The following is an 11,313-nucleotide window of genomic DNA, read 5'->3' as shown; positions in this document are numbered from 1 at the left end:
CAAAATAAGGTGAGAGAGACTTCCGTGTTGGATCGGATGAGGAAGGCGAGACTGAAATGGTTTTGATATGTGAGGAGAAGATTTTACAAATGCCCATTGAAGATGTGTGAAAGGTTAGCTTTAGTGATTGCGTATAGATAGGGCAAAGAAGACTTGAGGAGATGTGATTAAATAGGACGTAACTCACCTACACCATACCAAGGACATGACTCTATTGAGGAAGATTTGTAGGTCGAGAGTATTAAGGCAGAAAGTTAGTAGGTCGAACGTTGTCTAGTCCCTCTTTAGTATTGTTATTATTACTCTCCTACTATCTTATTCTTAGATTTTAGTATTACTTTGTTGTTTTTTTTGCTTCAATTATCGTATTATTTCGTCGATGCTATTGTGATCTTATTTATTGTTTTCAACATGACTTTTTTTATGTGTTTTACTTAAGCCAAGGTTTTATCAGAAAGTACATTAGATATGAGATTATACTAGATAGGTTAATGTTATTGTCTAGTTTTAATATATGGATAATTTCCTTTCTAACTAGCAACTAGACGATCTTTCATTGTTAGCTAGAGTTATGCAAATATTAATAATGTAAAAATCAATTATGTAGAGTTTATTCATATATTAGTTATTTTATCATCTACTTTAAATAATACATAGATTCTTCATAATTGATATACGTATTAGTTATACATTTTTTATGTTGTTTAATGTATTTCAATTATCGCACTATTTTATTATTGTTTTGCTCCTTTTTGGTAGACTTTGCACTACTTATGTCTTGCTATATTATTTTTTATTGTCTCCTTCTTTCTTTGAACTTAGATTTGTGTCGGAGGTATTTTGGAAACAGTCTATGCACCTCCACATTCTACTCTTTCCAAACCTCACTTACCAAATTTCATTATATAACTTATGCTAGATTATGTGAAGATTATTTTTACCAAGAGAGTGAAAAACACGTCAAGTACTTGTACTTTGTGTGAGGGTGCACGGTAACTAATGAACCATAGACAATCAAATCATCATACACATTACACTCACCCCTTCAGCAAGAGAGTGAAAAACACGTACAATCTGATCTAAACTATCTTTGACTCATTAACCATTCACATCAGCGCGTGTCATACACTTTCATTAAGTTGCGACTGGAGTTATCTCTTGTCAAATTCAAGAACGTCTAAGGGTAGTTTGGACATGGCAAACACCACCACCTCCGTCTTCTCCCAAATCAAACCCTAGCGTTGCTTTTTTGGCTCTTTTTTCATATCAAGATTGAGAATTTCTATACATAAATTTTTGGGGTTTGTGAATTATCCTTCAAAGGTTTGTTCTTTAATTGGATTCTTGATTCTTGATTATGTTATCTTTGATTTTTCATATCAAGATTAAGTTTTTGTATACATAAATTTGTGGGGTTTGTGGATACTCTTCAAAGGTTTGTTCTTTACTTAGATTCTTGATCATGTTATCTTTGATTTTTCATTGATTTACTTTTTGGGTAGTTGTTTTCTGCTTGAAACACAATTATTTGAATTGGGTAAGAAGAAATGAAGAATGTTTTTCCGTTTTTCATTTCTAATGGGTAAGCAGAATCTTTCAAATTTCCAGATTTTCATTTTTCATTTTTCTGATTGTAGCCTTTGCTGAAACAAGGGTCATTAATGGACTTGGGAGATTGTGATTTTGTTATCTGAAGTAGTATCTTGTGTATGAAAGATTTAATCGTTGTGGTTATATGTGGGGGGTCTATCGGAAACAGCCCCTCTATGTCCCAAGGTAGGGGTAAGGTTTGTGTATCCTCTACCTCAGACCTCACTTGTGGGTTAAGGATTCTTATAACCCACCCCAACTTGTTTTGAGACTGAAGTATCATTGTTTTTTTTTTTTTGTGTGTTTTTTCCATTGTTAGTTATGATATTCTGACTTGATTCTGCACCTTATATGATCTGTGGGCTAGTTTTTTATTTGTTACATTTGTCCACCAATGTGATACATCCATTTGCAGCTGTGTTGTGCAGATTTATGGATCATGTGAGTAGTGATAATCAATTGGATATTCCTGATACCCCTAATAGATTAGCTGCTAAGGATCTGAATGGGAGGAGGTATGCCAATGTAGAGAGTGATTTGTCTGCATCAGGGAATTCAGGATATGGGAATGTTTCTGCTGAGAATGGGAATCAACCTAATGTCAATGGTGTTGGAAGAAAAAGATTGTTTATGCGTCCTCCAAGAAGAATCCCTAGTTCCATGAAAACTGAATGCCATGCTAATTCATCAGCTTCTAGTATGGGAGATACTTTACCTTTAAGAAATGGTGTTCCATTCAAGGATTCCTCCACTCCTAATTCCAAGGAGAAACATAACTTGCATCTTGCTAAAAGTGGAATCACAGAATCAAAAAGTCAGCTAGACCGTTCTGTCATAGACCTGACAAAGCAAAGTGGGTCGTCAACTTGTGTATTTGTTAAGGCTCCTACATTTGGAGTACAGGATATTGCTGGAGATGAAAAATTTAGATTGCGATCAGCAGGGATGAATGAACACTCTCATTTGCACAGGATAACTTCCACACCATCCAGCAGTACCAGCAAAGGAAAGGAAACTGCTGATTTAGTTAAACTTGGTTTAAGTAAATCTCATGGAGAAAAGGATTCTGCTATTGATGCACAGGTTGGAGCTCGGAAGGAGGGTTCTGCATCTCTTGCTAACTCACCAAGAGTAATTGGGCAGAAAAGATTGGTCCGAAATGGATGTATATCCCCTATGAACATAGCTAAGGCCAAAAAGCCAGCTGGGATGGAGAACCACAGTATTTTAATCCATGGTCTAACTGATACCAGTCTTGCAGCATCATCCGCTGGTACTAGCTCAGATAGTGCTAAAGAAATGATATCTAAAGATGGTATCTCTTCAGTAAAGGGTAAGGGGGTGGTAATCCATTCTTCTCCTTCAAAAGAACGTGGCCCTACACATACATCTAGCAGGTATGTATTTGGTGAACATTGTTTATATATTCACATGAAAGATAGTTTTCATTCTTTTCTGTCAGCAGTTCACATCAAATTTACTAGGCTGTCCAAAGGGAAAAAGGACTTCTGTTTTACATCATGCGTGACATATTAGCATAGCATGCATGTCAAGACGTCCTATAGTGTAAGCTAATGACTTCCCTACCAAGGATCTACACTTTGATAATCAACGTGGAACCCAGTTTAGCTTGTTTTCGTGTATGGATTGATGCATGGATTCAAACATCTGCGCAACAGATGCATCTAAATTCAGATCTGCATTTGGGCTTATTTCCTGTGCCGGAATTTATTCAGAAAAACTTATGTGTTCTGTGCGTAATTCTGTTTTGGCTGAAATGAGTTTTTTTGTAAGTGCGTGCTGTATGAGATATTACTACTCCTATGTAAACTTAGAAATGATATGTGACGTTATTCTAGTCATTTTACATTATTACTCATAATCATACCTCTCTATCCAAGGGTGTATCGGAAACATCCTCTCTTCCCCACAAATGTAGGGTGAGTTTTGCGCACATCCTACCCTCCCCAGACTCCAGTTGTGGGATTACACTGGGTATGTTGTTGTTGTACACATAATCATACCTAAGTTTGTGTGAAGCAGTTATTTTACGCTTGTCCTCTTCTTGTCAATGTCATAAAAGCTTGCTATTTGGTTAGGTGATTTAAGTTGCTTCACCATTCTTCATGATTTAGAGATACATATTCTTATTCTATGTTGTTAAGAGTTGTGATGTTTTTAATAACCTGCTAGAAATTTCTGTTTCAATTCAGTAGCATAACTTTCTGGGTTCCTTTACTTTTGACTGTTAATTAATCTCCAACAATTAACTATTGTCCTGGTAAGGTCTCATCAGAAAGTTTTTTCGTTGGAAACCAGTGATTCCAGTAGAGATGTGTTCAGAAGCTTTGATGAATCCGGTGGATGGAAAAGTACACGCAACCGCAGTTCGAACATGAACTTTCCATTGCCCAATTTGCACAGGACTTCAGAAAGAGATAGTGCACACTTTGTCTCTCATCCCAGTGGGAGTAGGGTGATGAGAAGAGATGATGCAACTAGTTGTCAAGATTCGGCTTCTAATAATCAAGATTCAGCTTCTATTAGACATCTTTATGGTGTATCTGCAGGGACGAAGGGATCCCCTCTTGGAACTCAATGTCGCCAAATTAATGGACATCGTACTGCACAGAGCACAGTTAAGAAAAGACCAAAGCAGGGACCTGCCTCAGGAAGCCATTGTAAATGTTCTACATCGGTCTCTGATGATGTAGACATCATTTGCCTTGCCTCACCTGAAAGTAGGGTTAATACAAGGTCCACCAGAAACCCAAGTCATGTAGGTACAGCCGTAGAACCAGTGATTGTAGCAGATAGTCCCTCCTCTACCACAAGATATGAAGGCTCTCGTGTTGTATGTGGAAGTAGTAGGAATGAAGATGCTAGAGCCAGTCAAGTAGATGCTGATGAAAGGCTCGCACGGGAACTCCAAGAACAGTTGTACAATGAGGTCCCTTCCTTCGGCGTTGGTGAGGTGGTATTCTTTATGAAGAATAGTTTTAGTTGTTCATGATCTGTATTTAGCTGTTCTTGTCTTCACACCATACTTCGATATTTGATAATTTGTCTCTTCTTCCCAACAGATTGATGAAGATGTAGCCTTGGCTTTAGTGCAGGAGGATTTCCTACATGCTTCCTCTGGATCAGAGAACCAACTACCTGGTCTTGTATGTTGGGTTTCCTTGCATTTTATTCTCCTCTTAAACTTTCCATCACTTAGTAAATATGTGCCATATTGATATTGTCATCTGACATTCAGATATTTATACATGACGTTCGTGTTTGAAAGCTTTATTATGCAGTGTTTCAATGAAAAAATTGGTTTTTAATTTCCTGATAAAAATAGATCTTGGGACACTAGGTTCTTTTTCGACATTAATTGGTATTGAAACTAGAGTCTTTTGCTAGTATCTGTACTTGTGGTGGTGCAATGTGCATGTGGACCCAAATTCATATTCTCAAATGCGAGGTGTAGCATTGTTAGAGGCTTGCTTGCTGGGCACTTAAACCTTGAAGCTAGAATTAGTGCAGGCTGGGTGATGCTTAAGAAGTAAAAAATACATATACTTGAAGAAAGTGATATATGAAAGTTAGAAATTTAGTAATAGAAAGTACTCACTAAAATTGAATTGGAACTTAAACTTCGTCATTGCTTATAGAAAAAACCTTAAACCACATTGTTACTTCCATCTTTGCCTGGCTCGTTCCCACTTATGTTGAAGAAAGGTTTGAAACCCTGTCGAGAAAGAGGGGGTCTTCCTTCTACAGTTATACTGTACAAGTTATGAATGAAGTCCATCAGTGTCAAAAATATGTATATTTTTTCAGATTACACCAAAAAGTTAAAGATTGTACAAATCTAAATTTTATGAAACTTAGTGTGTCTGCCTTAGTTAAAACATCTATTGTTGCAAGCTATCCAAACTGCCCAGAACGAGGATATAGAGATAGTGTTTCAAAGTGTTCTGAGCTGCTTCTAGATTTTCAGCCCTCCAGCTAGCAAAAGTATTTCTACCACTCCAAGAGATTAAGGAACTTTCCCCATCCTGGTATGCATGCGTCAGACATGCTTCACACTTAGAACTTTCTTTCTACAGTATTTCTAGGACCATGGCTCCAGACTTGACGAGTAGTTTGTGACAAGACTTCACAGAAAGTAACCAGCTTTCTCTTTTCCTTTGGTGGGAAAAGATATGTTACAGGTTTTGTTCCAATGTGTTTTCTGATAATGCTACAACATGAGAGGATGTTACGGGTTTTGACCAAGGGAACAAGATATGTTACAGGTATTGTGCACTGGGACCTTCCATACTCCCTTAACATACCTAAAGACCTTGTTCGCTCTATAGAACTTGCATGGCCATAAAATATTCACCTATTACTACACAATTGCATCTCGTATTGATAACACCTTGACCATCTTCCTTCTTAGATGCTGCCACTGCTTTCCACTTTGGCTAGTAGAATTCCTTTTCAGAATCACCTTCCAATATAAAATCAGTTCTAAATTGATTTAGCTTCCTTTTCGCTCTTGCATAAGTGGGGAATAACATGGCACTATCTAATGTTTATGAGTGTGGGACCTCATACCCAAAGATTCAAATTCTTTGTTCCAACGCGGCTAGTTGATTTCCAAAATTTTGAAGAATCCCTGCTATAAAAGCTTCTCTGTGCTTTCCTTAAATACTCCGTGAGAAATATTGGAAAAAAATATTATTGAATTGTGTATCTACATTATTACGCAGAGTTCCTATTTATAGACACTACAATACATTCCTGTACCAAGTAGGATACTATTTACTATTTCTATTTCTATTTCTATTCCTATTCCTATTTTAAGTAGGATTGTATATATCTATTCCTATTATAACACCCCCCCTCAAGCTAGTGCATACAATTCATATGTACCTAGCTTGTCACAATTAATACGAGGAACGATGAGGAGCTTGGTGAGATATCTGCAAGTTGATCACTCGACTTTACAAAATTGATAGTCAATCTGTTCAGTCTTCTCATGAAATACTAGATTTGATGCATATGCCGGTCAATCTCAATATGCTTGGTTTTCGTATGAAATACTGAATTTGATGCATAATGTCGATAAAACACAGAGTGATAATTTCCTGAATAAGAATCTTCCCAAACCAAGCTTGAGAAGATTGCTTTAGACCATAGAGTGACTTACACAATCGACATACAAGGCTACCAGACTCCCCCTAAGCAACAAAACTAGGTGGTTGCTCCATGTAGATTTCTTCACAATGTAGCAGTCGTCGGAAAATGCTCAAAATCTAGTATAAAATATGTGGATCGTCTTGGAATCAATAGAAAAGTCGATATTAAACAAGAAAGTCATAGAAAAAACTAGTCAGAACATACTCATGCGTCGGAGTATTAGATTTGATGGCTGAAAGTGGTAACAGTCTGAGAAGTAAATTATATGGGTAGGGTCGGAATGATGATACAATCCTATTGGAAAATAGAAATTATGTGTAGGATTGGATTTATGGCACGACCCTACTGAAAAAGAGAAATTATATGGGTATGATCGGAATGATGACACGACCCTACACAAATAAGAAAGTGGTCACCAGAAAGATGGCACGGTGCTACACAAATTGGATATGAAAATATAGTCACCGAAAAGATGGCACGGTGTTGCATAAATCGGATATGAGAAAGTAGTCACTGAAAAGATGGTAAGGTGCTATACAAATTAAATATGAAAAAGTAGTCACCGGAAAGATGGTACGGTGCTACACAAACACTGACAGATATGGGGTTGACACAAAACAACCCTAGAAAGTCACTGAAATTGGCGCACTCTGACTTGTCTGACTGAGTTTTCTTCCCTTGAATATGAGATTCATACATATATCATTGACCCCACTTTTGTTAACATAACCATTGGCCAAACAGATGGCATATATGAGTAATAGCCTCCCGCCAACAGCAGAAGCTCTTTGATTCTCTACCAAGATTGTAGAGGCTCTAATGCTATGTGAGAAATATTGGAGAAAAATATTATTGAATTGTGTATCTACATTATTACGCATTGATCCTATTTATAGACTCTACAATACATTTCTGTACCAAGTAGGATACTATTTACTATTTCTATTCCTATTCCTATTCCTATTTTAAGTAGGATTGTATATATCTATTCCTATTATAACATACTCCAAAAAATTTGTAAATACTTCTTACACATGAATGTGCAAATGTTGGATATAGCTGTGATCAACGATCATCAGAGTTGGTACTGGGTGGTGCATCTGTGCAGATTGATTGTTATTACGTTGTTATATAACTTTCACTTGCAGCATTGACCAGGGATACGATAATCTAAGGTTTTCATTCTGCTCTTTAATTTGTTGCTGTTGCAGTATTGTCCATGTTATGTGTCTTTTAATGTTGAATATCACTGATGAGTGAAGAACTTTTTCTCATTAATCTCCTGGTTTCAGAGTGATCTTATATCAATGTCTTTCAAAATGTGCATCGAAAAAAGGCCTTTAATTCCTATCCTGATTTCTTCCTGTAATGAGTGTGCCTTGATCTATGACTGAAATTCTCTCTTTTTCCTCGTCTTATTTTTGGGATGTGGGGATTTTTGTTTAGAATGGATCATCGGTATCAAACTTACGCAGAAGGCAACCAAGAATTGCTTCCAACATATCTCGTAGAGCTTCTCAAGCTCGGGCGTCTACCTCGAATAGGATGACTAGGTTGAGGAACAGTTTCCCTGGACAACCTCGTACTATCTCATCAGCTAGAGGAAGAAATTCACTGTTTCCTCCTAACATGGATGTGGACATGGTATTATTACTTTCACTTTTCCTCATGATTTTGTTCAGTACTATAATATTTAGTCAGCTGAAATTGCATTTCTTGTCATTTCACATGCTGCTTGTGTTCATTTGGCTACACGCGACGACTTTTTGAAAAATTTATTGATGAAGGTTACACGTGATGACGTTTAGTTTCTATCCTATTGATGTTGCTCATTTTGCAATAGGGAAGACTGAGATAGTGGTAAGTAGCTGTGTTGTACACTAGCAAAGAAAGGATTGGCAATGGGACAATTGAATCTGTATCTCAGTTTTGAGAGTCACTAATCTATAGAATTATAAACAGTCAAATAGTAAGAGAGGAATAGATTTGTCTTAGGCAATGACACGAAGTGCCTTTAGCATTTGAAGGAAAGAGCAATGAGCACAAAGGTACTCTCGCTTCTATGAGAATATACATATATATGCGTATGGATTAAAAAATATTTCTTCTAATATTTGGTGCACCCATGAATTTTTTTCCAAGTGACTTTTTGTGAGGTCCATATGGATATGTAGATGTGAATGGACAAATATAAACACTATTTTCGGGGGTGACTGGCATTGCCTAATAACTTCACAACTTTGCCCTTGCAGTGAAAAATATAGCTTTAAGAGATCTTACATGTGTAATTAAATCTATCAGGAATAGTTCAGCCAATTCTTAGATTATATAATCCTTAAAAAAAAACTCTTGGCATGCATTTTATGTTAAGAGGACATCTCTCATGGGACCAAAAACTCGCTTTAGAAGCGCTTTATACTCTCTTGTGGCCTGATTGGTTCTTCTGGTTTCCCCTTTATGTTCTATACTTCTTTCTGAAGACACCGTCAGTTTCTTCCGAACAGAACTTCAGCGTCAAGGAGATGCTCTTCTACCTAACTTATTAAATGTATCATTTAACAAAATGATGGAAATGGGAAATGTTTAATTGCTGACCATATATTTGCTTTAGTGTGTGTCCATGTTAGATAACCGAGACTCTATATATTACCTTTTCTGAATACTGCAGAGGATGCATATATTGGAAACATTAGAAGCTTTCAGTAATATGGATGTTGACAGTAACCTCCTTCAGACGCAGCGCGACTTCAATGAGTAAGATTTATTATGTTTATCAGTGTTCATGTGTTCTTTCTGATAATGAAATTAATTTTTGTTGCATTAAAATGTAAAAAGAGCCATTGGTGACTGAATGCTTAATACTCTCAAATGTATATTTTTCTGTGGTATCATTAGACATTCCCTCGTATATCCTAAGTAACATAATTTCATCCTTTCTGAAGTTAAGGTCCAAGGGTATGGGTAATTAGAGGGAGTTTTTTTTTCCGGTGAATGTAGTATCTGCGTGGTGTTAGCTTCTTTGTTGTTTTATGTGATCCACCCTAATACTGGTGGTATTACTATTACCTCTTTTTAGCATTATTATTTTGGTCCAGACAACCTTTTCTGTGCTGTCTAACATGTGTTCCTTTTTTTGTGGTTTAGGAATGACTATGAAATGCTATTGGCCCTTGATGAGAACAACCACCAACATGGTGGTTCATCTGCACGACAAATCAACAACCTGCCACAGTCAACAGTTCAGGTAACTACAATATCCTTACAGTATTGAATTCTTACCTAAGATCAAGCTGTTATATATCGCCTTGATGTATCACAAACCAACATCTGTTATCCACACTACTATAGTATTTTTTTAAGTATAGATATTGGTTTGCGTGCTGCTGCTTAAAGCCATGAGCAGCTGAATTGCATGTTGCTTACCCTCTCTAGCTCCTTGCAGAATGAGAGTCTTCAAGAACCGTGTGCTGTTTGTCTCGAAACTCCTACCATGGGGGACGTTATCCGCCATCTCCCTTGTTTACACAAGTTTCACAAAGACGTAAACTTCTGAATTTTCTTTTCAGAGTGTTTTATTGTTTCGTTAAGCAATCAAATTTCTAACGTTCATTGAACTTACTGCAGTGCATTGATCCATGGCTGAGCAGAAAATCATCATGCCCAGTTTGCAAATGTTTGATATCTTAACCTGCTTTAGAGATGATAGGTGGGATTCATGCGAGTTGCAGCTTAGATTTTGATACAAATCTTGTACTTTATGTTCAAGGTTGTTTAGAACAAGTGCTCTCTTTTGCTATATGGTTTTCTTCATTTACTTTTCTATACTTGATAAATGCATAGTTTAAGGTTTCATTCAACGACGTAAAAATAGAGTATTACATGTTGAAAATTGCTTTTGTGGTAGCTCATGATCTATTGATATTGTGCATACACCCTATTACATGTTCCTCGACCTTGAGGGCCACCCTTGAAGCGTGGAATTTCATGACATTTCTAATTTGTTGTCTTGTATTTTTGTTAGGTTTTCCAATAGTTGGATGAATTTGTCAACTATGGATGGCACTTTAACCATTCAACCATGGATGCTTAGCAATAAATGGTAATACCATTTCGTTAGATAGGAACAGATTTGACAGATACCGTTTAACACGAGGGAATGAGGACAAAAAGACCCAATAGATAATGAAACTGTTAGTTCTATGTACTGGGTATATTGACTCCAAGCTTCTCATATAAAGGGATCAAACTTTTTTGCATAAATCAACAAAGGAAAAGTTAGCCTAGCACTACCCTGTGATGAACAACTTAGAGCGGAGCTTGAAGAGCGAAACGAGCTGTGCTAGTATAATAATGGCTTGAGTTCACTTTGATGGTTTTTTGTTAGGTTGCCCGAAGTCTATATAAATTTGATCCGAATAAAAAATAATTAAAAAGTAGTTCCATTATTGAAGTATACCAGCCATCTATTTTAAATATTTTAAATATTTTAATTTCTAACTTTATTAATAATTGTGTCCAATCATACCCTTATTAATTAGTGTACCGCCC

At 36.6% G+C, this 11,313-nt stretch overlaps 1 protein-coding gene across 5 annotated transcripts; it reads left to right on the top strand.

Moving 5' to 3' along the window:
- The first annotated feature begins 1,058 nt into the window (after window positions 1-1,058).
- LOC129883232 (uncharacterized) lies at window positions 1,059-11,218 on the top strand. 5 transcript variants are annotated; one of them, XM_055957847.1, is made up of 11 exons: window positions 1,059-1,323; window positions 1,638-1,776; window positions 2,019-2,987; window positions 3,910-4,564; window positions 4,674-4,757; window positions 8,212-8,409; window positions 9,434-9,519; window positions 9,910-10,009; window positions 10,208-10,306; window positions 10,390-10,471; window positions 10,787-11,218. In XM_055957847.1, the coding sequence occupies exons 2-10, from the start codon at window positions 1,736-1,738 to the stop codon at window positions 10,450-10,452; spliced, it is 2,295 nt and encodes a 764-aa protein (XP_055813822.1). In that variant the 5' UTR covers window positions 1,059-1,323; window positions 1,638-1,735; the 3' UTR covers window positions 10,453-10,471; window positions 10,787-11,218. The 5 variants fall into 5 exon arrangements, 4 of the variants coding, with proteins under 4 accessions (XP_055813822.1, XP_055813820.1, XP_055813824.1 ...); XR_008765886.1 differs by having other exon boundaries at window positions 1,060-1,323; window positions 10,390-10,531; XM_055957845.1 differs by lacking the exon at window positions 10,787-11,218 and having other exon boundaries at window positions 1,060-1,323; window positions 10,390-10,759.
- Window positions 11,219-11,313: the final 95 nt, after the last annotated feature.

The sequence above is a fragment of the Solanum dulcamara genome, chromosome 3 (assembly GCF_947179165.1).
Source record: "Solanum dulcamara chromosome 3, daSolDulc1.2, whole genome shotgun sequence".
NCBI classification, from domain to species: domain Eukaryota; kingdom Viridiplantae; phylum Streptophyta; class Magnoliopsida; order Solanales; family Solanaceae; genus Solanum; species Solanum dulcamara.
Note: the sequence above shows the minus strand (reverse complement) of the source record. Positions and strands in the feature narration are given on the sequence as shown.